Source organism: Pleurodeles waltl, chromosome 5 (genome assembly GCF_031143425.1).
Source record: "Pleurodeles waltl isolate 20211129_DDA chromosome 5, aPleWal1.hap1.20221129, whole genome shotgun sequence".
Taxonomy (NCBI): Eukaryota; Metazoa; Chordata; class Amphibia; order Caudata; family Salamandridae; genus Pleurodeles; species Pleurodeles waltl.
Window position 1 is genome coordinate 1526576682 of NC_090444.1, and position 26020 is coordinate 1526602701.

At 41.3% G+C, this 26020-nt stretch overlaps 1 protein-coding gene across 1 annotated transcript in view; it reads left to right on the forward strand.

Annotated features, from left to right (window-relative positions):
- CSMD1 (CUB and Sushi multiple domains 1) overlaps positions 1-26020 on the forward strand; it is a 5088256-nt gene that overhangs the window by 4258567 nt on the left and 803669 nt on the right. The window contains exon 49 of the mRNA XM_069235813.1: positions 20311-20499. Within this exon, the coding sequence (XP_069091914.1) occupies positions 20311-20499 (189 nt within the window). The remainder of the gene's footprint in view (positions 1-20310; positions 20500-26020) is intronic.

Below are 26020 nucleotides of genomic sequence, written 5' to 3' on the forward strand. Positions count from 1 at the left end.
AATGGATTAGGCAGGAATGTACCATATCTGTGCTGGTGTACTTTTGACTGCCAAGAACAATGCAGGCACTCTTCCATCATGGTGCAAGGATGCCTGTGTTACAGTCAGGATTGTTTTTGTGCAGGAAGGGATGCCTTCCTGCCCACGAACAATCCTCTAAGGCCTTTTCTTCTTGCAAAATGCAGCACACGTAGAAAGAGGAAATAATTAGAAGAAAAAATAATTTCTCCTCATTACACCTACCCAAGAAAGGCATTGCATTTTGACAGATTCCCAGGTTTACTAGTGTTAGTAAATCTGGAAATGCACCAAAAACCATGGGCGCATGCATATGAACACCCACACTCCACCCATGGAATGGCTTCCCAGGGAGGATTAACACAAGGCAGCCTCTTGAACTGCCCTGCGTTACTCCAGATTTACTATGCCACGGAGAGTCCTGCAGGGTGTCTCTGAGTGGCAGTGGATATCTCACTTAAGGGCTTGCAATGCCCATGCTCCAATTTGTATAATGCAACAGCAGCCCATGCCCTTAATCAGTCTGGCCCTTAATCTATCACCCTAAGGCAGGCGTTGAAAATAATGCAAGCCTCTTAACTCCTGTAACTGAACATAAGAATCAGTACACTTTCTTCAGCATTTCACATAGAAGTCATATTATAAATGTGGATAAGACACAAGGGGGAAAGTAGAGATTAAATAATTGTGGGGTAGTGCATGGTTGTCAAGCTGGCCAAACTGACATAGCCCTTTTTTGTCCCCCCACAAAATACTGTAAAAATCAGCCCTTGGACAACCCATGCGACCTGCAAAATAGTTCATTTTATGTCCTGAAGATTAGGGGTGTGATACATTTGCTAAATATGATGTTTTGTAATTGCAAGACATTTCAGCAAAAATGCACATAATTACACAAAATGGAAATCGATCCTTTTGATCCATATTTTGCATTAGTAAGAGCACAACTATGTTCCCTATGGGTGAGATTGAAGCTGTGTCATCTTAGTGTAGCAGGAGGGAAAGGGACACCAGGTAGGAAACTTGTCATTTATGATCTACACATTGCAGCAAGGTGGTCCATTTTATCAAGGCCCACAGTGAATTCCCTCTTTTTGGGGAGGCACACGTGTCACACTGACTCTAATTCTATTTTTTATTCTCAACTGAATGTTGGTTACTTTAATTGTATGTTAACATTTAATGGTTAGGAGAATTACTGAGTATTACCAATACCTTCAAAAGATGGTACAGACTTACTAATTGGTAGAAGTACAAGTAGAAAAACTAGGGCTGAACTCCCCAAATTGAAGAAGGACGAATTATACTTTTTTCACGTAGGAAAGATATGATATCAGATTCATAAAAGAGGCCCTAATGCAAAAATATGATGAACACTGGGTCAGACACATATTGTATACATTTGTATTCCAATTATCAGTCAAGGCAAAACATAATGGTGTACTCTTTTTGTTCACACATCCTCCCTGTAATTTCAGATGGTAGATATGTGAGGGACACAGGACACCTATAAGCCAAACAATTTACCAAAGCTGGAGCATACACCTGAAACATTGAGCAGGATTCCTTTCTGATAGCATTTCGTCACACACTGGCACAGTTGCAGTAGATGACATTATTCTGATTGGAATTTTAAGCTACCCTGAGACCCAGAACAGATCCAAATCTAGCATATCACAGACATGACACCTTCTCAAAAAGCTTAAAATCACCTTATGGTCTTTAGGCAGAAGACATCTTTGGAGAGTACAACAGTTACATCAAACAGATCATTTTTTGTCACATTTGTAGAACATGCATAAGGAAGACCACATACTAGCGAGCAGTGCCCTAACACAGGTGGTACCCAGTAGTAATTTCACATTATACCTCAATCAAACTGTCCTTTGTATGGGGCTTAGGGGTGATGCTTTATGGTAGAAGGATTTTCCACCCTTCTTTGTGTAGAAAGAAGGTACTAAAAGCAGAACTGAAAATGCAGCTAGAGTAAAACTTAAAAGATACCTTCCAGGGAAAGTAAGCCATGCATGCACATCGTATACCTTCAAGGCTGTAATTTGGACCAATTGTACTGGGGTTCTCACCAATTTGAAGAAGTTGAGCCACAGGGAGCACAATCTCTTAGACAACAAAGTGTGCCTATAGAGAATAGTGTAAAATAATCACTGAAGTCCACAAACCAAAGTGTACGGAAGCTACCGATGACTGTTCTCAAGATTTGTGTGACAAACTGGGTAACCATTGCAAATCTAAAGCAAATATGTTGGATACCTACTTAAACAGCAAAAAAACCTATAGCACTAACCCATTTCTGACAATACTCGTCGGCCAAAGGCAAACACAGCAACTATGTTCCTTCAAAGAATTATCACCAACTTGTCTACCTCACATCTTCAAAAACATCCTGCTACCAACTTCAGCAGCCATCCCAGTAACAACGACTTAACGACAGGTGTTTTCACAGAAGACCTAAAAAGGCACATATATGCCCCATTTTAAATAGATCTAACCTGGAAAATCAAGACAGACAATGGCAGACATTTAGCTAATGGACCGCTTGTTGGCAAAAACATCGAAAGGGCAGCTTTCACTCAGATATCACAGTCCATTGAAAGCAATTCAAAACTTTCTGACTCTCAAACTATTTTTCATCCAGGAAGGGGCATTGTATCAGCTGTAATCTCTCCCTGGGATGACCCTAAAAACCAAGTGGACAAGAACAGTGTTACTGCTCTTCTTCTCATTGACCTTTCAGTTGTCTTTGACACAGTGCCCCATCAGATACTCATCCAAAGACTTGGAGAACCTGGAACCTGGAACCTGGCACTGTTCCTATTTGGATCACATCCTACTTGCACAACAGAGCACATATAGGAGGTGATGTTAAACCATTTGATCTGATCTGGTAGTTGTTTCATGCAGATGCATGGATGAGATAATTGAGCCTTGAGGGACTCCTGGGATGTTATATGGTTTAGAAGAGAATTTGGGGGTATGTATTATAATTATGCAGATGATATGCAGGTACTTCTAAAACTGGAAAGCCCAAACAACATTAGAACATCAAAACTCTTTGATTGCCTCTGACCAGTGGATGACATGGAGCCATTGCAAATTTAATATCTCCAAAACCGAGATACACATCTGTGGAACCTGAAAAAAATATGATCCTCTCTTCGTCTGGTTTAACAGTCTAGGACCACCACCATAAATACCTAAGGAGGTAAAAAAAACCTTGGAATTACCATGGACACCAAACTGTCAATGATCCAACAAGTGGATAAAGTAGCCAAATCAAGCTTTCTGTGAGACATCTTTCTCCACCCAGGAATCCCATACAAGGTACAAGCTACCATCTCGCTTATCCGATTAAAATTGCTAATGGTCTGTATCATGGCTCAACCTTCTGAACTATTGAAAACACTAGAACGAATTCAGAACATTGCAACTCCTACATATAAAGCCACAAGAACACATCTCTCCTGCCTTAAGGGCACTACACTGCTACCAGTTCCCAGAAGATCCTCCTTCTAGTGCTTTGTATGTTACAGAAACCAATACATGGCAAAGGGCAACTCTTTGCATCAAACAAATCAACAAATACATACAACAAAGCAACCCATGCTCAAGAATGGCCCCCTGCCTCATTTTTCCTAAATACAAGAAAAAAAAACATTGGTGGAACATCTTTATTTGTTCAAGCAGACAAAGGGGGTTATTCTAACTTTGGAGGAGTGTTAATCCGTCCCAAAAGTGACGGTAAAGTGACGGATATACCACCAGCCGTATTACGAGTTCCATAGGATATAATGGACTCGTAATACGGCTGGTGGTAAATCCGTCACTTTTCCGTCACTTTTGGGACGGATTAACACCTCCTCCAAAGTTAGAATAACCCCCAAAGTATGGAATTCTCTACCCACAAACATAGGATCCGCAGACCACCATCTCCACTGCAGAATATTATTCATAACCTGGCTCTTCTCAACATGATGACTATACTCACAACTCAAGAATGTAGAACAGTATACTCAGACATGCTAAACTATACTTCTCATGGTATGGAAAAGTGCTTTTGTTATACACGTCATTGTACTTTTAACTATGCCTCTGGTTATAAGCAGATATATTTGAATACGTTAAAATTGTATTTTACACCACAAGATGGATGTGCATTTCAGACCATGCTGTTTCTATGTACATATAGGTGCATATATAGAGGGTTATGCCTACTACTAGTATGTACCATAAGTGTTGTGTGTTTGTACTGTAGATTTAAAATATATGTATATATATATATATATATATATATATATATATATACATATATATATATATATATGTATATACATATATATACATATATATATATATATATATATATATATATATATATATATATACATATATATATATATATATACTACAATTTACTATTATAACAAGAAACATTTACCTCCTTTCCATCCCTACTCCCCTGACTCATCTCAAACCTTCTGAACTCCCAAATGACGTTCTCAATTTTCCTCTCCTCCTTTTTAGCTATTGTAGAAAAGAATCACTCCAACTAATCTTCCAGTAAGAAACGTAGGTCCTTTTATTGGAGCATCCCATCCACCAGCAACCGTGAACAACTTGCTCTTCACTCTGCTCCTTCTCTTGTCCACACTCCACATTCTACAATGAGGTCATAGATGACTTCAGCCCAAGGCAAAGCATTGTGAGCATTCCACTCAAGCTGAGATCATCTAAGCCATATACTACAGCTATGCCACCCAACTAACAAGCACACATGACCATTAATTATAAAAAACAACTCACTACTTCCCCTTTTCAGATAACCTCCTCTTATTCTATCCTCATCCCAAACTCTACTAAACACACAAGAAGTCAAGAGCACAATCCTAACATAACTACTGCACAAGGAAAAACAAAACAATAACATTGGACAAACTACTAACTACTAACATCGGATTCTGGTGTAGCATGCTCCAGGGGCCGGAAAAAGATGAATACATTTACAATATACAATTACATTTAGACAAAGAGCTAATAGAAGAATAAAAGTCCCAGTAAGAAAACCTTACAAAATTTACACAACACAACTGTATGTCTCTAAAGGATAAATTAAATGCTATAGTCACTAATCAGGGAGAGCTAAGCTTTCTTCATCTGCAGAAAGCCACATGTGATCAAGGGAACAAAGTGGGCAGCCACCTTGTAAGGCAGTTGAGACAGAAATTAGAACATAATTACATAGGAGGCATACACCATCCCAACGCCCAAGATTTGCATTCAATGTAATGTCTCATGTGCTCTTACCAAATGAGGAACAGCGGAACAGAATGGTCACTTGACATTTCACAGCCTACCACAAATAACACTTGAACAATAACACACTCTTGAACCACCTGCTGTAAAAATAGGTCCTGCTGGCTGTTAATCCTTTCACTGCTAAGCCTCCCCCAACTCCCTGTGCTGAGCCCTTTTTTGGCTTTTTGGGATAGATTGTGCATAGAGCTCCATAACGATGTATCTAGATAAGATACCCACACCAAATATGCATCCTTGTTTTCCAGCATCCCATGGATTCTAAAGATGTGCAGTGTGTGTTGATTTGCTTGAGGGGACTGAGAAGTTGGCAAAATAGAGCAATTTTTATTTTTTTATTTTTTTGCTTACAAGTGCTCCGTATAAGTGTCTAGTTTTTCCCCTAAAAATGGCATCCATGAATGGTTAGGTGTACTGAAGAATTCCCAGCTCTCGGGTACATGCAGAGCTAAAATAAAAATAAAAAATTGTACCACATTTTTGCCATATTTCTAAGAGGTAGCCTTTTTCCTTATTTTTAATGCTTTCAACTTACGTCAATTTTGTGGTGGAAACCAGTGTTAAACCCATGGTGATTCAGAAAAGCTGTATATTTCTGAAAACTAGACACAATTCCTTATTCAGCATATATGTGTAGATCCCTCAAGGTTTACTTAAGGGTTAAGGAATATAAATGTAAGAATAAAGAAATCTTAGTAGGGAAGGGCATTTGTGATGAGATTTTGATCTGTAATTTTTTGTCCCAATTGCAGACTGACAAAACAATATACCATTATGTTCACTAGACCACTCTGGTTGTGGGGATATAAAGGGTTTCTAGGTTTTCCTAGAACCCAATGTAACCAGAGCAAACAACTGAGCTGCACCATACAGTGGGTTTTGATTGAGTACAGAGTATGGGCCAATTCCCATATCGAAATAGGCAGAGTGAAAAATGGGTATCAAGAAAATGTATGTATTTCTTAAAAGAGCATAAGATGTAGAGTTTAGAGACCATGGTTAGTTATGCATTGCTGAATTTGTGGCTACCTGCACTAGTCTATGATTTAGAGGGTATATTTCAAAATGTCATCTTTCTTATACACTGGTTTACATTTGAAAGGCATAAATCCAGTGACATCATCTAGGTAATAACAAATGTTCTACTATTCTATGCTCCCCAAATCTTCCCATAAAAATAGTACCTCACTTGCAGGGGTAGACCTAGTGCCTGCAACAGGAAATTGTCCAAACCGCAATATAGATGCAGCACATTATTGTACCTAAAAATGACCCTTTTCCCAAAGTGGGTAGCTCTAGATTTTGGACCCTAGCTCAGCTGGCACCTCAGGAAACTAAGCCATCCTATACATTTTTTTAAAACTAGATACCTTGAGTTATCTAGGGTGGGCTTATTTGCATGGCTCTTATCACGTTTCGTTTCCCAGAATCCCTTGCAAACCTCAGATTTTGACTAAAAAACACATTTTCCTCACATTTCTGTGATGGAAAGTTGTGGAATCCATGGGGAGCCACAAATTTGTATCCGCCTGGCATTTCCCCAAGTCTCCCAGTAAGAATGGTACCTCACTTGTGTGGGTAGACCTAGTGCCCATGACAAGATCTGTCCCAAAACATAACATGGAGGCAACCCATTTTTTCACCCAAACCTGACCCTTTCTTTCCAAAGTGGGTAACTCTAGATTTTCGACCCTAGGTCAGCTGGCACCTAGAGAAACCTATCCAACATGTACACCAAGACACCAACGGGTATCCATGATGGGCTGACTTCCATGGCTCTCACAGCGTCTTTTTACCCAGAATCCCTTGCAAACCTCAAATTGTGACTAAAACAAATATATTTTCCTCACATTTCTGTGATGGAAAGTTCTAGAATCTGCAGAGAGTCACAAACTTGTATCCACCTGGCATTTCCCCAAGTCTCCCAATAAAAATGGTACCTCCCTTGTGTTGGTAGGCCTAGTGACCATGAGAAGAAACAGTCCAAAACACAACATTGATACAGCACGTTTTTACACTCAAAACTGACCCTCTTTTACCAAACTGGGTAGCTCTAGATTTTGAACCCTAGCTCAGATGGCACTTAGGGAAACCTAGCCAACCTGTAAATGTTTTAAAACTAGAGGGATAGAGGTATCCAGAGAGGGCTGACTTGCATAGCTCTCACCATGTTTAGTTTACCAGAATCCCTTGCAAACCTCAAACGTTGACTAAAGAGCCCATGTTTCTCACATTTCTGTGATGGAAAGTTCTAGCAACCGCAGAGAGCCACAAACATCCATCTACCCAGCATTCCCTCCAGCCTCCTTATACAAATGATACCATACATGTGTGGCTAGGCTTAGTGATTGCACCAGAGCAAATCAAACCATAGTCAAGGAGGATCCCTTTGAAAGGTCTCCCATTGATGTTAGTTTGATCATTTCCTGTCTCGGGCACTGTACCCAGCTATGCAAGTGGGGCAGTATTTTTAGTGAGACAAGTGTGGAAACACTAAGTGGTAGGAATATTGTGGTTTGCTTCTGATTTTGGAAGAATATGGCACAGAAGTGCAAGGACAATGTGTGATATTAGTCACATTTTGAGGTTTGCTGGGCATTGTGGGTAAGAACATTTGTTAAGATCCATGAGAGGCATACCACCCTGTACTCCCCTGGGTGTCTAGTTTACACACATATATAGAGTTGGTAGTTTTCCCTTAGAGTCAATGTACACCCTGGCAGAGAAAGACAGATAAGCAAATATTACTTCACAGCCATCTATTGCTCAAGTACACACACACACACACACTGGGTGGATTTGGCATAATGGTGAGTAAAGGATCAGAACGTAAAATTTTAATAACAAGAGATTTCACAAAAATGAAATGCACTGTAAATAACTGACAGATCCAAATTTTTAACCAATGAATACAGTTTCTGAGTTGTAATGCCGCAACAAGCCACCAACCTCTTTACAGTCCATTCACACACCTTTCATACCTGACATACACAAGACCATTCAAACCACCAGACGCGGGCCCAGCACATTCCAACACTTACATCAGCAGAAAATATAGAGACATTGTACACCCTTGCGGAGAAAGACAGAAAAGACAAATATTATATCACAGCCATCTATTCTTCAAGTACACACACATAGTGGTTGGACTTGACAGGAGGGTGAGTGAAGGTTCTGAACATAAATGTTTATTAACAAGTGATTTCACAAAAATGAAGGTCAAAAAATGGAACCAATGACTCACAGATCATGAGGTGTAAAGCTGCGACAAGGCACGAACGGCTTATACAGCCATGCATGCAGCTTTCATAGGTTACACACACATGACCATTCACCCCACCAGCTTTGGGCTCAGCACATTACTGCACTCACATCAACATACAGCACCATTCAAGGGCCCATCACTTTCATATGCCCACATGACTGACGCAGCAATCAGACTGGCTGGTAACATACAGAGAGTATGGACTGGTGTTTATCAAGCACTTTAGGTAGTGACCAGAAGCAAGTCACTACTCACACAATAGCATCCAAAGGCCAGGTCACATACACCGCCAGCCAAGCACCAGCTCTCACACACCACCAGCAAAGCACAGGCTCACATACACTGCCAGCCAAATGCCAGTCCTTCTTTCCTCCAGCCAAGCACCAGTCCACGCACACCGCCATCACATTTTTATAAGCAGAAAAAATACAAACTAATTATAAGTAAATCCGAAACTAGAACTACTACAAACACAAAAGCACTAACTAAATATATCACACTAATGTCAGCCATGAAATCTGACCAAAAAATATAAAATCATACAAACCAGTCAGTTGACTTTTACACTCATGGTTTCTCCCCAAAACTCTGTTGCGTGTGGTACAATTTAAAAATTGCAGTATATAGAATACTTCTTCTGAACACCTCTTCGCATACAGACTCTACATCTCCTACTAGGAAAGTCTTTTTTGATTGAGGGGGGATGTGATCAGCAAAGTGGTGATCTTTCAGTCTAGCCATATCCTCCACCACTCCAACCCTAGGAACACATGCGTGTTCCACTACAACCAGGCTGCCTATCACAGAGTGCTGTAACTGAACAAATGTCATCTTTGAATTTCGAGAACAATTGTTGAATACAACAAAAACATTCAAGGTTGCTAAATGGAATACATGGATAGGAACTTCTTATACCAAAAGTAGGCCTCATGAGCCTCAGTGTAAGATTTCAACCACTGATCTACCTTAGGGACACCACCCATGTGCTTGTTGTCGCCTAAAATTCACACAGGTATGAGCAGCTCTGCAATCTGACACCAAACAGTCACAGGTGAAGTACTTTCTTCGTGGATGGAAGTCAGCATGTAGACATCACTCCTGTCTGCAAATTTCATAGCTAGAAGTTCATCACTATGCAAGGCTCTGCACTGTCCCCTTTTAGGTTTTTTACAGGCAAGCTCCTTTGGATAATCTTTACTGTTAGAGTGAATTGTGCCACAAGCAACAGTGTCCACTTTGAACAATTCCCTGAAAATGTGCGCAACAGTGTAGAAGTTATCTACATACAAATGGTGACCTTTGTTAACAAGCCGTCTACCAAGTTCCCACACAATTTTCTCACTAACTCCAAAAGTGGATGGACAACCAGGGGGGTCAATATTGTAATCCCTACCAGTGAACACTCTGAAATTATAGACATATCCAATTCTTCTCTCAGGCAGCATATACATTTTAATTCCATAATGTGCCCTCTTGCTAGGAATGTACTGCCTAAAAACCAACATGCCCTGGAATCAGACCAAAGACTCATCTACAGCTGTTTCTTTCCCTGGGACATAGATCCCTGAAAATTGATCTACAAAGTTATCGAGGATAGGCCAAATCTTAAAAATATGGTCACAATTAGGGTGACCTTGTGGCAACGATGAAGCATTTTCAACAAAATGCAACATCTGAAGCAGAAGCAAATGCCAATCACAACTCTTGGTTGCAGGAAATATAGCTGTTGCCATCAAGGGATGTGTAGACCAATATGAAAACAGCAATAGTTTCCTTATCAAGCCCATCCAAAAACCTAAACTCACTGGCTAGCTATAGAGTGGGGCTTAAGCCTGGCACTGCTGTCCCTCAAATTCTGTTCAGCATACAAATTAGTCTGGTCGACAATCTCATCCAACAATACATCATCCATAAAAAACAAAAAGAAATGTATAGGTAATATATTTTCAGTACTCACTCTGCACCCTGTAACAGCAGTAAAGGTAGGCAACGACAGCTGCACCATATTTGGGGCAATCCAGAGTTCAGCAGTTCAATGGGTAGCCTTTAACCCAAGTCTGCAATTCAGATGCCTCTTGCTTCACTATCAGCACATCAGTGTCTTCCTCTTAAACAGGCTCTTCCTCCGCACTGAGAATGGCTTCATCATCATATGATTCCTCTCAGACAGAAAATTCACTACCAGATTGTTCATTTTGCCCTCTGCCTCAGAGGCAGAGACAGCCTCATAATCATGGTCCGAGGAAGATTAAAAAAGCAACAACCTGCTGAACAGTAATCCTGCGGCTAGCCATAATCCTAACTAATAAAAGTAACTTGTCAAATAAGTCAACAGTAACCAACACTGTGTAAAATAGGTAATAAACAAAGTATGGCTTTATCACAAAGACCTATGTATTAAAATGTGATATGACTCAATTGCCAGAAACAGCTAGATTCACCAGCACCTACTCAGACCTGCGCAGACACAGCAAGCACCAACAATATCCCAGTAGAAAGGAAAAAGAAAAGAAAATTACACATAAAACAACACAATACACATCATGCACAAACCCAAGGAGAATTTCACACACAATGAAATGGAAGCTAAATATTGCTCTATTATTACACCAGTCACAAAAAACACAGGCATGCAGAGAAATGATACTCACTTAGAGAAAACAGTGCAAAAAAACATTTCTTACCAAACACATGCAACTACATAACCTGCAGATCTACTAGTGACAAACTTACAAGCAGGATTCGCAGCAAAGAAAATTAAAAAGCTTTGCATTAGAACAAAAGGTAGAAATAAAGCAAAACAATCACAAATGCTAATGATTAAAAGAGACAGTTAACATGATAAAACAGGACTCATCACCACCCAAATGCCAGCCTCACACACTGCCAGCAAGAAGCCAGTCAACAGACACCGTCAATCAGAAGCCAGTGGACACACACTGCCAGCAAAATCCATAGTTCAAACATACTGCCAGCCTGGCGCCAGTCCACAGACACACCGTCAGTCTACATATGAGGCCAGGCAAACACCAGTCCACACACACTACCAGGCAAGCACCAGTCTACACACACCGCCAGGCTAGTGCCAGTCTACACACACCATCAGCCAAGCTCTAGTCCACACAAACCGCCAGCTAAGCGGAAGTACATACACACTGCCAGCCAAATGACAGTACACACAGACCATCAGCCAAACTCATGTTCAGACACACACACACACAGCCTACAGATACCACCAATCAGCCCCCAAGGGCAGACACAGCCAGAATATGTGCCCAAAGACCTAATGGGCCACTCCCTGAAATGCAACAATTGTGCAAAAATCCCTGATGTCTAGTGGCTTCTCCTCAAGAGCAGATTGGCCTAAAAATTACCAATCTTCCCTCTGGGGGGATACAAAATACAAAAAAAGTCCCTCAAGGGAAGTGACCCTTGCCCAGTAGGTCTCCCCCCAAACAACAAAAAATTCCCTGGTGGTTTAGTGGGCTTCCACCCCCGGAGGTCAGATTGGCCAAAAAATGGCTGATCTGCACAGGTGGAATTAAAAAAAATAATTCTTCCCCAAGGCCAGCAACGCCTGCCCAAGGGGTTGCTAACCTAACAGGAAACAAATCCCTGCTGGTTTAGTGGGCTTCAACCCCCAAGAGTGGGCAGAAACGTCTGAAAACGGCCAATCTGCCTTCTGGGGAATGGAGTAACAATATTTCACCTATTGCTGATTACTTTTCTAACGCTAGCTACCCACCGCTCCTGACAAATCCACACAATGATCTTTTAGTATGGTCCCCCATTTTCCTCTCATGGTTTTTCTAGCACTCCTGGTCCTTAGTAAGTAAACTTACAAGGGGACGCATATAGGCCGATGGATCGCATGGAGTATCCTAGCCATGTAGAGACCAATGTTATCAATATTCAATATAACCCATCAATAACCACTAAGAGAATCATTAATTATTAGACAATTATATTAACATTTCATGAATAACCACAACTCAATATACGTTTTAACAATTTGTATTTCCCTATTAGTTACAATTCTAGTGCATAATGCTAACTGAAACTTTCTTCAATCATCTCAGAATTAATTTATTAGCAATAACACAATCTACTCAGAACTTGATAGAACATATGCTCTAATGCTTCAGCATAAGCCAACAAAGATGAATATATCAACATTATTCGCAGTGTTCAGCAATCAGTTTGTCAAACAATTGTCACTGTCAAAGTCACCCAAAGGACCCCTACCTAACCCAGATTAGCATCAGCATGTGGGATTTCATGCAAAAACAATTTAAAAATGTGAATTTGGAAAACATCTAGTTAAGAGAAAAACTATTTAAACAGCGCAGTTGGTACCTGTAAAGAAAGGCACAAAGTTAATCAGTTGCATTGTCATAGCTACCTATCCACGGAATGGATCAGCAACAAAGTCTGTCTTCGTCTTCAGCTCATCAATTGATCAGCAATGCATCAGGCTCTCAGCGCATGAGCCCAATGACAGAATCTAGAGCTAAGTCTTTCACCCCTTGCATTTTGCATCTCCCTAAATTCTGAAGTTTTAGCCCCTTGTCATGACTTTTTATTATAGTTTTTTAATCCATCCCACTAATTCCCAATCGGTCAACTAATCACCTTGTGTACTGCTACCCAATACATTAAATTCTACAAATCTATGACTTCTAGTATTTCGCCATTCTCAGTTCATTGATTGGTTCACTGTACGATGTCCTCATCATCCGGCTCATAAGGCATCAAAAATGTTGCATCTTCCTCTTTGGTCAGTGTCTCTATTGTTCAAGTCCTGGGAAAGGACATCCAGCCTCCTATACACATAATTGTATCAATTTGATTCCATCATCTCCTGTCCGTCGGTACAATGCAGAAAATTCTAGCTAATCTTACAGTTCACGGTCAGTTCAATTCACTGTTCCTTCTGATGCAGCATTTGTTCTTTTAGGACTCCTCTCTTGCCTGATGAAAATCCTGGGGGCAAATACATAGTACGAATACACTGGAAAAAGAAAGCCCCCTCACGTTCACATTAGATTATGACATATACTAGCAATTGAGATGTTATCCAGGACATTGTCAGAAAATTGCAGGGATTTCACAACAATTTAGGGCCCTCTTGAATGCTTATCAAACGACATGCCTGTAGCTCCATGCCCTGTCTGTTGCTGCTCACTAAACATTTCATTAATGATGATGGAATATAATAACTAGTTGGATCGAGGGGATCCCCATATACTTGAATAAAGACGAGAAAAGCAATATCTTGAAAAGAGAAGTATTAACCACAACAACCCTTAATTTATTAACCTTTACTTTTCGGGGATTGAGGTACTCTAAAACCTCAAATCATTGTTTATTTTTTGTTCTGGGTTGAGGGAGTGATGGAAAAAGAGACACAAATGTTCATACTAAACAACCTTCCATGCTGAACCTTTGTAGAAGATGTACTATGTATTCCAAATGAGTTAATGTGGTTGTCATCACTAATGATAGGTAGCATTTTCTATGGCATAGAATCCTATTAAAAGTGCCTGTTTATTAAATGCAGGGCTCCCCTAGGTTCCCAGTGCACCTTCTCAGGAAAGGGGGCTTCCTGTTGACCTGAAAGGAGACATAAAGATGTTTTACTGGATCACAGTCGAGCAAGGAACAAATCCACTCAAGATCCTTCTCTCTAATCATTATCTAGCTGAGCATTTTCTACCAATCTGGCAAGACACACGGAGGTAAAGACAGCATAGAGGTCCAAGAAGATTAATGTTGCTATGCCTGCCACAAGAATTGTCTGGAACTGCTACCACAACCACAGTCTGTGGTTTTGGGTGTCCTTCTCATACCCACTTTGCCCTTTGAAATAGGCTTACTTCAAAGAAAAGTCGCTCTTGTTTGTGAAATCCTGCCTTGCCCAGGCCAGGCCCCAGACACACACCAGGGTGTTGGAGACTGCATTGTGTTAGGGCAGGCACAGCCCTTTCAGGTGTGAGTGACCATTCCTCCCCTCCCTCCTAGCACAGGTGGCTCATCAGGATATGCAGGCTACACCCCAGCTCCATTTGTGTCACTGTCTAGAGAGAGGAGCAAACAGCCCAACTGTCAAACGGACCCAGACAGGGAATCTACAAACAGGCAGAGTCACAAATGGTATAAGCAAGAAAATGCTCACTTTCTAAAAGTGGCATTTTCAAACGCACAATTTTAAAATCAACTTTACTAAAATATGTATTTTTAAATTGTGAGCTCAGAGACCAGAAGCTCCACATGTCTACCCGCTCCCAAAGGGAATCTACACTTTAATAATATTTAAAGGTAGCCCCCATGTTAACCTATGAGAGGGATAGGCCTTGCAATAGTGAAATCCGAATTTAGCAGTATTTCACTGTTAGGACATATAAAACACATTAGTATATATCCTACCTTAAACATACACTGCACCCTGCCCATGGGGCTACCTAGGGCCTACCTTAGGGGTGCCTTACATGTAAGAAAAGGGAAGGTTTAGGCCTGGCAAGTGGGTACACTTGCCAAGTCGAATTGGCAGTTTAAAACTGCACACACAGACACTGCAGTGGCAGGTCTGAGCCATGTTTAGAGAGCTACTATTGTGGGTGGCACAACCAGTGCTGCAGGCCCACTACTAGCATTTGATTGACTGGCCCTGGGAACCTCTAGTGCACTGTACTAGGGACTTACAAGTAACTCAAATATGCCAATCATGGATGAAACAATTACATACACATTTTGTATAGGAGCACTTGCACTCTTGCACTGGTTAGCAGTGGTAAAGTGCCCAGACTAACAAAAACAGCAAAAACAGAGTCCAGCACACATCAACAACCTCAGGAAACAGAGGCAAAAAGTTAAGGGAGACTACACCAAGGATGAAAACTCTAATACCAATGAGATCCTGATTAATTGCAGCATTTAAATTCTGGCACAATTCTGGCACAGTCATCGTCTATTAGCTCTCATATATACAAAACAGGAATGAAAATCACTTTTCAAGGTACCTCAGAAAATTCCTTTAGTCCAGAGATTTCGGTAGGTAGGACTGTCACAGTAAACTTCAGCTATATATGTGTAGGTAGTACCAGATGACATTTAGCATGGACCTAATTCCATCAAGAAACCAGTCAGTTTGCACAAAAGCCTTGAGACCTAATGATGCTTAACCCTTACACTGCCAGTGATTTGCATCATTCTGTGCTTAATGAATAAGGTGGAGATATTTAAATTTTTAACACGTTTGCTAATTTTTCGGTTTCATTTCTTTAATACACACACATATTGGAACATTTACTAAGGAAATGCAGCCCCAAATGTCTGGAGTGTGATAACACCAAATATTTGAGTTTTCCTAGGGGCTGTAGTCTGCACAGTCAATCATGCACGATTAGTGCAGATCATTACATTTTGGCAGAATCATGCTTATGGTGCACTGCTCATTTGATGATAAATCAATGTCAGAACTATATAGAAAGTATAAAAATCTATGTATTGTCTAATTGTAGCTGACTAATCCAGACCTTCTTTGTCCTGACTTGCCTTACAATAGAACACTCTGACCAAGGCATTTGTCAGATGTTTAGCATTTTTTCCTCAAAACATTGCAGTTACCTCCAGTCTCCATCGAGCAGGAACATATCCCACTTTGTTTTGCTGGGTATCCTGAGTGTAGGTGTACCAAGCATGTATGTTGTTTCTATACCTTTGGGGTCACTACAGTCAATAAACTGGGTGTAGAGAATTTAGAAAGTAGCTGGAAGTGTATTCCCAGTACAAAGTACTTTCTTTGGTCACCCCTAAGTTGTAAGTTGTATGGAACATCACCATATCCTACGTTTTCTATCACTTAGTGTCAGACGCCTTGCACTCTGATTGACTGTCTGTGACATTGTACTCAAGATGTTGCTTGTTAGTATTTTAGCATTTATTCCCTAAACTTGGGAATACCTCCCCTCTCCCACACACGGGAACATGTCTTGCACAAGGCCTGGCCCTCAAGCTTTGTTCCTCTACATTTTCTGAGCATAGTGTACCAGATGGGTGGGTTTTCTATGTGAAAAACTGTTGAACGTAAATTCCAATTAATGGTACCTGTATTTTTGTCACAGATACTACAACCACATCCTAATATTTCTATAACTGGCCATCAGACCTCCCTAGACCGGATTAGATGACTATGCAAGCAACATTTTTGCCATACTTTCAGCATTTGATCCCAAAAATATTCGTGTTTTGTTCAGTCTACCTAACACAGGAACATATTTCTCCATAGGCTTGAACCAAATCTCTGTTCTTCTGGATTGTCTGAGAGTCGAGTTATCAACTTATCTGCAGTATTTGAGTGCAGGATTGGTACTGTGTTTACTGGAAGAAGTGAAAAAACTGCATGTTGGAAGTTGGCTATCTCCCACACATTCTGGAACTTTCCATGATGGAAATCTGAGGACCTTTTTAACCAATTTGTAAGCTGTGAAATAGTATTGGCATACTTGCAAGTCACATCACCAAAGACTCCTCCAGGTGTCTAGTGTTAAAAAATGTCTGAGTTCCGCACTGAGATGTGTATGTGTTTGAGTGTTTCTGTGTCTGTATCTGTGCCCCAGCAAAGAGCTCATCACATTGTTTTTTTTTTCCTGCCGGTAGGAAATAATCCAAGCAGCATTAGAGATTATTCCTCAATGTGGCACAATGCCTATGCATAGTTTGGATTGTTTTCCAGACTACGAAAACATCCAAAGTGCATCATGATTCCTCACTCAGGTGCAGGAGTGCATGTGTGTCTGTCTGTGCCCCAACAAGTTAATGTAAGGACATGTTAACTTTAAATTTCTCTCTGTTCTACTTTTAAAAAACATGCATCCTGGCTTGTGGGATACAAGGCAACAATAGGCATGATATTAATATTTAAAAGGGAGGTTTTCTACAATCAAAATATGTGTTAAAAAAGCAGCAGCCAGGCTACAATGGCAGACCTAAGGTAATGTCCGTGCTGTCACACCAATGGATGGCACAATAGTGTTGTAGATAGTGCTGTAGGACATTTAACATTTAATGCCATGGGTGTATTGTGGGACACTATATATTATGGCTGTATAGGAATGTTAAATATGCAAAATATGAGTAAGCTAGTTTTGACATGTTTTAGGCATCAGAGCAATGAGTTGGGGCAGTTCCCAGAGTCAGAAAACAGCAGCATCTGTCTACAAAAATGGGGTTAATAACACAAAAGAGGTACTTTCTTCCAAATAGTATACTAAAGTACTACTGTGGGTGATTCTCAATGTGATTGACAATGTCTAAATCCAATGGCTGAGGGAGTCTGACCCAAAATCTTTCAAAGTAACTATAAAATACAAAATGTTTGTCATAAGCGCCACAAGCATTGTACATACAACTTAAAAAGTAGAAACTCTAAGGACCATAGATGTACTATGCTACTCATACCTTTTCTTCTTGTTCATGAATCTCCAAATCCCAAGTAGTACACAGCTACATAAGATATAGGAATTTAGTTGCAGTCCTACTGATTCTCTCGTCAACTGCTCATAGCTCTGTCAATCTCCAAGATTGAGCATGCTGGAAAAGAGAATATGCAAACTCTACCGTTTTCTATACCACAGAAAACCATTGTCCAAGTTAGTAAGACCTTACTTCTACAGACCCCTACAATATTGACATTTTAAGAGCTACATTTCCATCCTATTATCACCTTTAGTACAACCTTTTCACAGACTATGGTAAATCTAATGGATTGAGTAACAATCCTAAAAGTATGTGTAAAACAGCCAGAAGGACCATTGTCCGGGAAACAAACTTTTTTCCTGCCATTGGGCTCTTTCTGAGCTGCTCTTTAATTCTGATGGAGTTGGTAACAAGTATTACTGGCACTATTGGAATTTCAGGGAATGGGACCAGGACTTCCCATTGGAGGTCGCATAAGAATTGCAAAGTGTGCGGATTTAGGCCCATATTTATACTTTTTGACGCTAAACTGCGCTAACGCAGTTTAGCGTCAAAAAGTTTTGCGCCGTCTAACGCCATTCTGAAGCGCCATGCGGGCGCCGTATTTATGGAATGGCGTTAGACGGCGCAATCAGACCGGCGCTGCCTGGTTTGCGTGGGAAAAAACCACGTAGACCAGACAGCGCCGGCGTAGGGGGAAAATGGTGCATGGGCGTCTTAAAATGGGGCAAGTCAGGTTACGTCGAAAAAATCGTCTTAACCCGACTTGCGCCATTTTTTAACGACGCCCATCCCCCATCAACATGACTCCTATCATTGTAAAGATAGGAGTCATGCCCCCTTGCCCAATGGCCATGCCCAGGGGACTTCTGTCCCCTGGGCATGGTCATTGGGCATAGTGGCATGTAGGGGGGCACAAATCAGGCCCCCCTATGCCACAAAATATTATAAAAAAAAAAAAAAAAAAAAACTTACCTGAACTTACCTGAATGTCCCTGGGGTGGGTCCCTCCAGCCTTGGGTGTCCTCCTGGGGTGGGCAAGGGTGGCAGGGGGGGTCCCTGGGGGCAGGGGAGGGCACTGTGGGCTCATTTTGAGCCCACTTGTCCCTTAACGCCATGCCTGACCCAGGCGTTAAAAAGCGGCGCAAATGCGCCGTTTTTAGCCACGCCCACTCCCGGGCGTCGCTTTTGCCCGGGAGTATAAATACCACGTAAAGGCCTGGGAGTCATTTTTTAGACGGGAACGCCTCCCTTGCATATCATTAACGCAAGGAAGGGGTTCACGCTAAAAAATGACGCACATTCCGGGAACTTTGGCGCTATTCGCCTCTAACGCCATAGTATAAATATGGCGTTAGTTGGCGTTAGTTTTGCGTCGAAATTGCGTCAAAAAAAACGACGCAATTTCGGCGCAAACGGAGTATAAATATGGCCCTTATTGTGGAACCAGTTGAATTCTATCCATGAACTCCGGCAGCCTTAAATATCCAAAAACACTATACTGTGAATTTTTATTTGGGATCCATAATCCCAAATTTGACTTAAGTATGGTTATATATTACATTTAAATATTCAAAAGGTTTCAGTAGGCCCTTCATGATGTGTCAAGACATCTGTGTGTAAGGTCTGTGCCAGGTGGACAGTGTATTTGATGTGTTACACTGAGGAGAAATATTTTGCCTAATAGTTATCTGGGCACGACTCTGCTGTAGGAAATAGAGAATTGTAAAGTGCTGATTTTATTTATAATCTATATAAACTAATAAGTTTCCAGGAATTGTGATTACATTTTTCTGACAGATGATCCCATAATCATCCTAGCCACAAATTAAGTCAGATGCTGCACTCATGGAGAGAGTCCTGGTGTGATCTCAGTGAAGAGGAAATGGCTACATGCAAACTTGAAACTATCGTCGAGATGTTTAACTCACAGATGAGTGGCAATATAAGTCAAACACAAAAAAAAACATATATATCTTTTTGAGGAGTCAAACCCCACGTTGCAAGAGATTGATGCTGAGGTTCTCCAGATATTCAAGTGAAATGCTGAAGAAAGTTGACAAAATATTACGTCTAGCGTAGCTTTTACATTATGACAAATTTGTTACATGTTTCTGTTTGTACTGGTTTATGAAATATATATGCTTGTGCACATTCTTACAGTAGAAGTTATTACTGAATTTGAGTAACAATTTGCAATACGTGTTTTATCCCTGCAGCAACATACTGCAGCTTCAAAGATACCTTAAAAAATGGAGGAATTTTGAATAAAACTGGAGGTCGACTTGATAGCAGAGTGCAGTATTATTGCAAAACGGGTTATCATATGGTTGGCAGCAGCAATGCAACATGTAGGCGAAACCATAATGGAATGTACGAGTGGAATTCTCCTTTGCCAATTTGTCAAGGTAAGGAGCTACTTCAATCTCTCAATACATACTGATATACATCTCATTATAATGTGCGAGCGTGCTCAAAATATCGAATATAAATAGAAGGGCGTAATAGAGAGCATGGCAGACTGAGTAGAGATATTGCATCTGACGAGGCGTTCTATTGACAGCGCATTTTGAACTCGAGACATTATTGTTTTTTATGTTGCCTTATTCTCTGCCGAAGGTACGCAAACTATTTTATTTGCAGCAGGCTAGCTGGCGTTTTGAGCTGGTAGGTTGGCTTAAAGATACCAAGCAGTCTCACATTTCCAACAACACAATCAAATAACCTCAATTGGCATCGTACGTCTCTAGGCAGGCTATTACTCAGGACTGTTCTGTAATTCAATGGCCTTGTGTTTTAATGTGATTCACATCCCTCAAATGCTATACATATGGTTTCATTGTCGGAGGTTTTGTTTCAGCTGTTGAATGTAACAGAGTATCCCTAAAGACGAGGGGGGAGACTACTAACATTTGACGTACTGCAACGCAGCAAGACAACTTGCTGCGCTGCGTCAAAGGAAGAGGGCAGGAATGTGTCTTATCTTTTAAGATATGATGCATTCTTTCTCTCCACTGAGCTGGCACTCTAGTGCCTGACAAACGCCAGCACATGCACACTTGCACCATAGTACAAGGGTGCCTGTGTTACAGGTGGGATTGTATTTATGCAGGAAGGGACGCAAAACAATCCTCTGAGATGTTTTCCTCTTCCTATATGCGCAGCAGAATGTAGCGCATGCAGACAGAGGAAAAACAAGTAGAAGTATACATATTTATCCTGATTACGCCTCCCCTGGGAAATCATACCATTTTGACACATTCCCAGGTTTACTGGTGCTAGGAAATCTTGAAATGTGCCAAACACCCTGGGTGGATACTTGGGATCACACCCCACCCATGTAACACCTTCCCAGGCCTGAGTAAAGCAAGGCTGTGACTTTCACTGTCTTGTATTATTGCAGATTTATTACATCATGCAAGATGGCCCTGCGTGTAATAAGGACTATTGTTGCAGCTTCCACTCCACTCAGTATCTCTATTGTTCTTGTTAGAAATAGGGTCTTTGGTGGGCAGTCAGGTTACCCACTGTCCAAGCAAGGGCCCTCACTCTCATCAGGGTAAGTCACACACAATCCAAATTATCCTGTGCCCACCCTCTGGTAGCTTGGCACTGAGCAGTCAGGCTTAACTTAGAAGGCAATGTGTAAAGTATTTGTGCAGTGAATCATGCAATAACACAGTAGAACACCGCAAAATACACCACACAGTGTTTACAAAAATGTATAATATTTGTCTGATAAGTTGCAGGTTAAAACGATCAGGATGCAATAAGTATACATTGAAATATCACTGTAAAAATTATATAAAGTTTCTTTAGTCTCTTAAAAAGCAACAAGTGTCTCTTGCAAGCACAAAGTACCTGGTCTGCCTTCAAATTCTCCACAAGGGATCGCTGAAGAGGAAATGTGTGGAAAACAGGGAGATGTGCGTTGATTTCTCCGGCCGCACACGGACAATGCGTCATTTATTTTCCATGCAGGGAAGTCTTTGCGCCGATTTCCGGCACGCGGACTTGGATCGTCTTTGGGTTGCGGGGTTTTCGGACACCCCGGGGATGATGCGTTGAAATCTGGCACTTGCAGGACGAAGTCACAGGGTCTGCGTCAATCTGGTGGGCGATGCGTGAACATTTCTGTTGCACAGCAGAAGCTGTGTCGACTCCTCTCAGGAAGTCGGGCTGCATCGTTCTGGCTCGGCTTTGCATCGATCCAGTGGGCCATGCGTCAAATTTTCTATAGCAACTCTGGGGCTGCCTCGATCCGTGATGCAGGCTGTGCGTTGTTTCTTGCAGGTTGTGCGTCGATTTTCACCACACGAGGAGGTTTTTTGCAGGAATGAAGTCTTTTTGGCCCTGAGACTTCAGGGAACAGGAGCCAAGCTCTATCCAAGCCATTGGAGAACACTTATCAGCACAGCCAGAGATCAGCAAAGCAGCAGGGCAACAACAGGACAGCAGTCCTTTGCAGAAAAGCAGTCAGGTGAGTCCTTTGGGCAGCCAGGCAGTTCTTCTTGGCAGGTTGCAGGTTCTGGTCCAGGTTTTCTTCTCCAGGAAGTGTCTTGATGAAGTAGAGTGTCTACCTCAGAAGTGTCTAAGTTGGTAAGGTCAGAGACCCTGCTGAAATACACAAATGTGCCTTTGAAGTGGGGCAGACTTCAAAGAGTGGCTTAGAAGAGCACAAGGTCCCCTTTCAGCTCCATTCTGTCTGCCAGGGTCCCAGTAGGGGGTGTGGCAGTCCTTTGTGTGAGGGCAGGCTACTGTCCTTTGACATGTAAGTGTCAATATGCAGATCAATGCAAGTGTGACTGAGCATCCTATGTATGGGGTTGTCTGAAATAGTAATATAAAATCCAACTTCACCATTAAGCAGGATTTTGTATCACCATTCTGGCCATACTAAATATGACCTGACAACTCCTTTCACATTAGGATCTACCACTCAAACAGTACATGAGGATAGCCCTAATGTGAGCCTATGAAAGGAGCAGGCCTTGCAGCAGTTTACACTACCAGGACATGTAAACTACACAAGTACATGTCCTGCCTTTTGCCTACACAGCACCCTGCCCCGTGGGTTACCTAGGGCCTATCATAGGGGTGACTTATATGTAGAAAAAGGGGAGTTTAAGGCTTGACAAGTATTTTTAAATGTCAAGTTGAAGTGGCAGTGAAACTGCACACACAGGCACTGCTGTGGCAGTCCTGAGACATGGTTAGGGGGCTACTTATGTGGGTGGCACAAGCAGTGCTGCAGCCCACTAGTAGCATTTAATTTACAGGCCCTGCGCACATGTAGTGCACTTGACAAGGGACTTACAAGTAAATTAAATAAGCCAATTGGGTATGAACCAATGTCACCATCCGAAAAAAAGCACTGTATATACTCCTAATTATAAAATCTTGTTAGTAGCAGACTACAACTTATTCCATATGTTAATGGCAAGCTGTGATAAGTAACTCCTTCCTCAACTGATGAAGGAATCTGCCTACACACATAACAATTCCTCGCATCTATTGTCTCAACATACTCACTCAACAAGCAATAGAAGACATTAGAAGAAAGTTCCTCTTACGCTTTAGTATCCTGATGCAAATATTTCTCATCTAACCTAAACTTCTCCATTGCCGTTAGTGCAGTAGTTATCTCAAAAACAGAAGTATGGTTGGCTTCACTCTTATCAAGAACAAACATACAGACATACGCACAATCAACACCAGAGACAATATCCCACACATAATTGCCAAACCAATGCTTATATATTTACAGTGCCTAGTATTCTTACCTTTTTGACTAATGTTACTCATGATCTGTAAAGAATCAGAAAGCAGGAGAAAATTTTGAAAAACTTGCAACAAAAATCAAAAATAGACAAGTCTTCTTTCAGCGATTATTTACAGCTTTCAGTCTCACTTCCAGGATCGCTTGTCAAAATCGGTAAGCAGCTTGTCAAAATCAGGTTTCAAAAATCAAATCGGGTTATCAATGTCTCTTCCGGTTACTTTCAACAGTCTCTTTCTTAAAAATGTTCTCTCAGATTGTTTCAACAGTTCAGTTCATCAGCTTTCTTCAAGTGCCAAAATACTGACCTGGAATGTCTCTATCAAAACAAAAAGACAAAAACTCTTGCCTGCCATTCACTTGTAGTTACATACGGCCATTCAGGACCTGCTTATCTTCGACTTGGTATTCTCTTTCTTTTCAACTTTCAATCACCATTCAATTCTCCTCCACAAAGATCTTCTCTCCTTGTTGTATCTACTTCTTCCTCGATTGTTGTCTCAACCACTTCTTTTCTTCTTTCTACTTGCGACTAAAGCCACTTATCTCCTTTCTTTGTACCTTTTGTCAATGTTCTTTTCACAGTTGAATTTGAACCTTCTTCTTGTTCTGTGGTATTTTCTCTTGACGGACCTGCAATCGGTTCAGGAGGAGTCAGAGCACAGTGACTTTGATCCACCTCAACTCCTTTCTCTTCTGGGTCCGGCAATTGCTCTGTTTGTCTCCTTAGATCATCTGCTTCTGGGAAGCCCTCCTCTGACTAGGCTCTCCTGCTGCCTCAATTGTGATAGGCTCTCAGTCACCCTCCTGGAGATCTTCTCCTTCGTCTCTCACAGGAGTGACTGAACCGTCCTCAACAAGCTCAGATCCGGTCTCAGTTCCCCTCTGTTCTCTTTCCGGCCCTGAGACTTGTTTCACTGTTGTTGGTACTCTCAACAACTCTTCTTCCTCGTGATCCAGTGGAGATGCCACTTTCTTTGTATGACTTGCATGAATCCAGTTTGGAATTCAAGCGCACTTCACAGCTGTCGTAGTTGTCATAACTACCTGATACGGTCCCTTCCAGTGAGGCTCCAAACACGTTTTCCTCACGTGTTTCTGGACCACAACCCATTCTCCATCTCTCAGATTGCGTCCTGGGTCATGGATCAGTGGCAGTGTGGTGGCTTTCACCTGCTGAGAGAAAGAACAAACCACATCAGCAAGACCTTTGCCTAATCAAACACCATATCATCTGTAATGTTGACAAGTGCATTTTCTACCACCGCTGGTAACCTCATTGCTCTACTCGTGAGGATCTCATGCAGTGACAATTCTGTCTTCCTGTCAGGTGTGTTTCTCACTGACATAAACACTAAAGGCAATGCGTCAAGCCATTTCAAATTTGTGGACGCACACTTCTTTGCAACTCTTGACTTCAAGGTACCATTCATCTGTGCCACTAGTCCTGATGCTTCAGGGCACTACAATGTAACTTCTGCTCAATGTTCAAGGCTGCACACAGTAATCTAATTACTTCATTGCTGAAGTGACTTCCCCTATCTGATTCTAAAGAGATCGGAAACCCCGAAAAGCAGTATCAGCTCTATAAGCAGTAGTTTCACTACTGTGAGACTATCATTTCTTCGTGTATGGTAAGCATCAATCCAGTGACTAAAAATGCAAACAATCACCAACACATAGCTCAAACTTCCACACATAGGCATCTCAATAAAATCCATCTGCATTCTGCTGAATGGACCTGCTGCTCTTGAAATGTGGATCAAATTAATCACTGTCCCCTTTCCCATGTTTAGTTGTTGGCAAATGACACAACGATGGCAACCTGCTTCAGCAACTTGTCTAAACTTTGGATTGAACCAATCATCTTTGAACAATCAAATCATTGCCTCTCTCCCAATATGTGCTTGACCATGATAATACCTTGCCATTTGAGACAACAGACTGTTTGCCAAAACCAGTTGACCCTCTTCTGAAACCCACAATTCATCTTTTCTTTGCACATATTTCATCTTGCTCCATTAACGTTTTTTCTCCCTGTCAGCATAATTCTGCAACCTTTTTTTATTCCTCCAAGGTGTCAATTACTTTCAATACATAGCTTGTACAGGTTTCATCTTCTTCGGATAACAATTCCCACTTGTATTTGA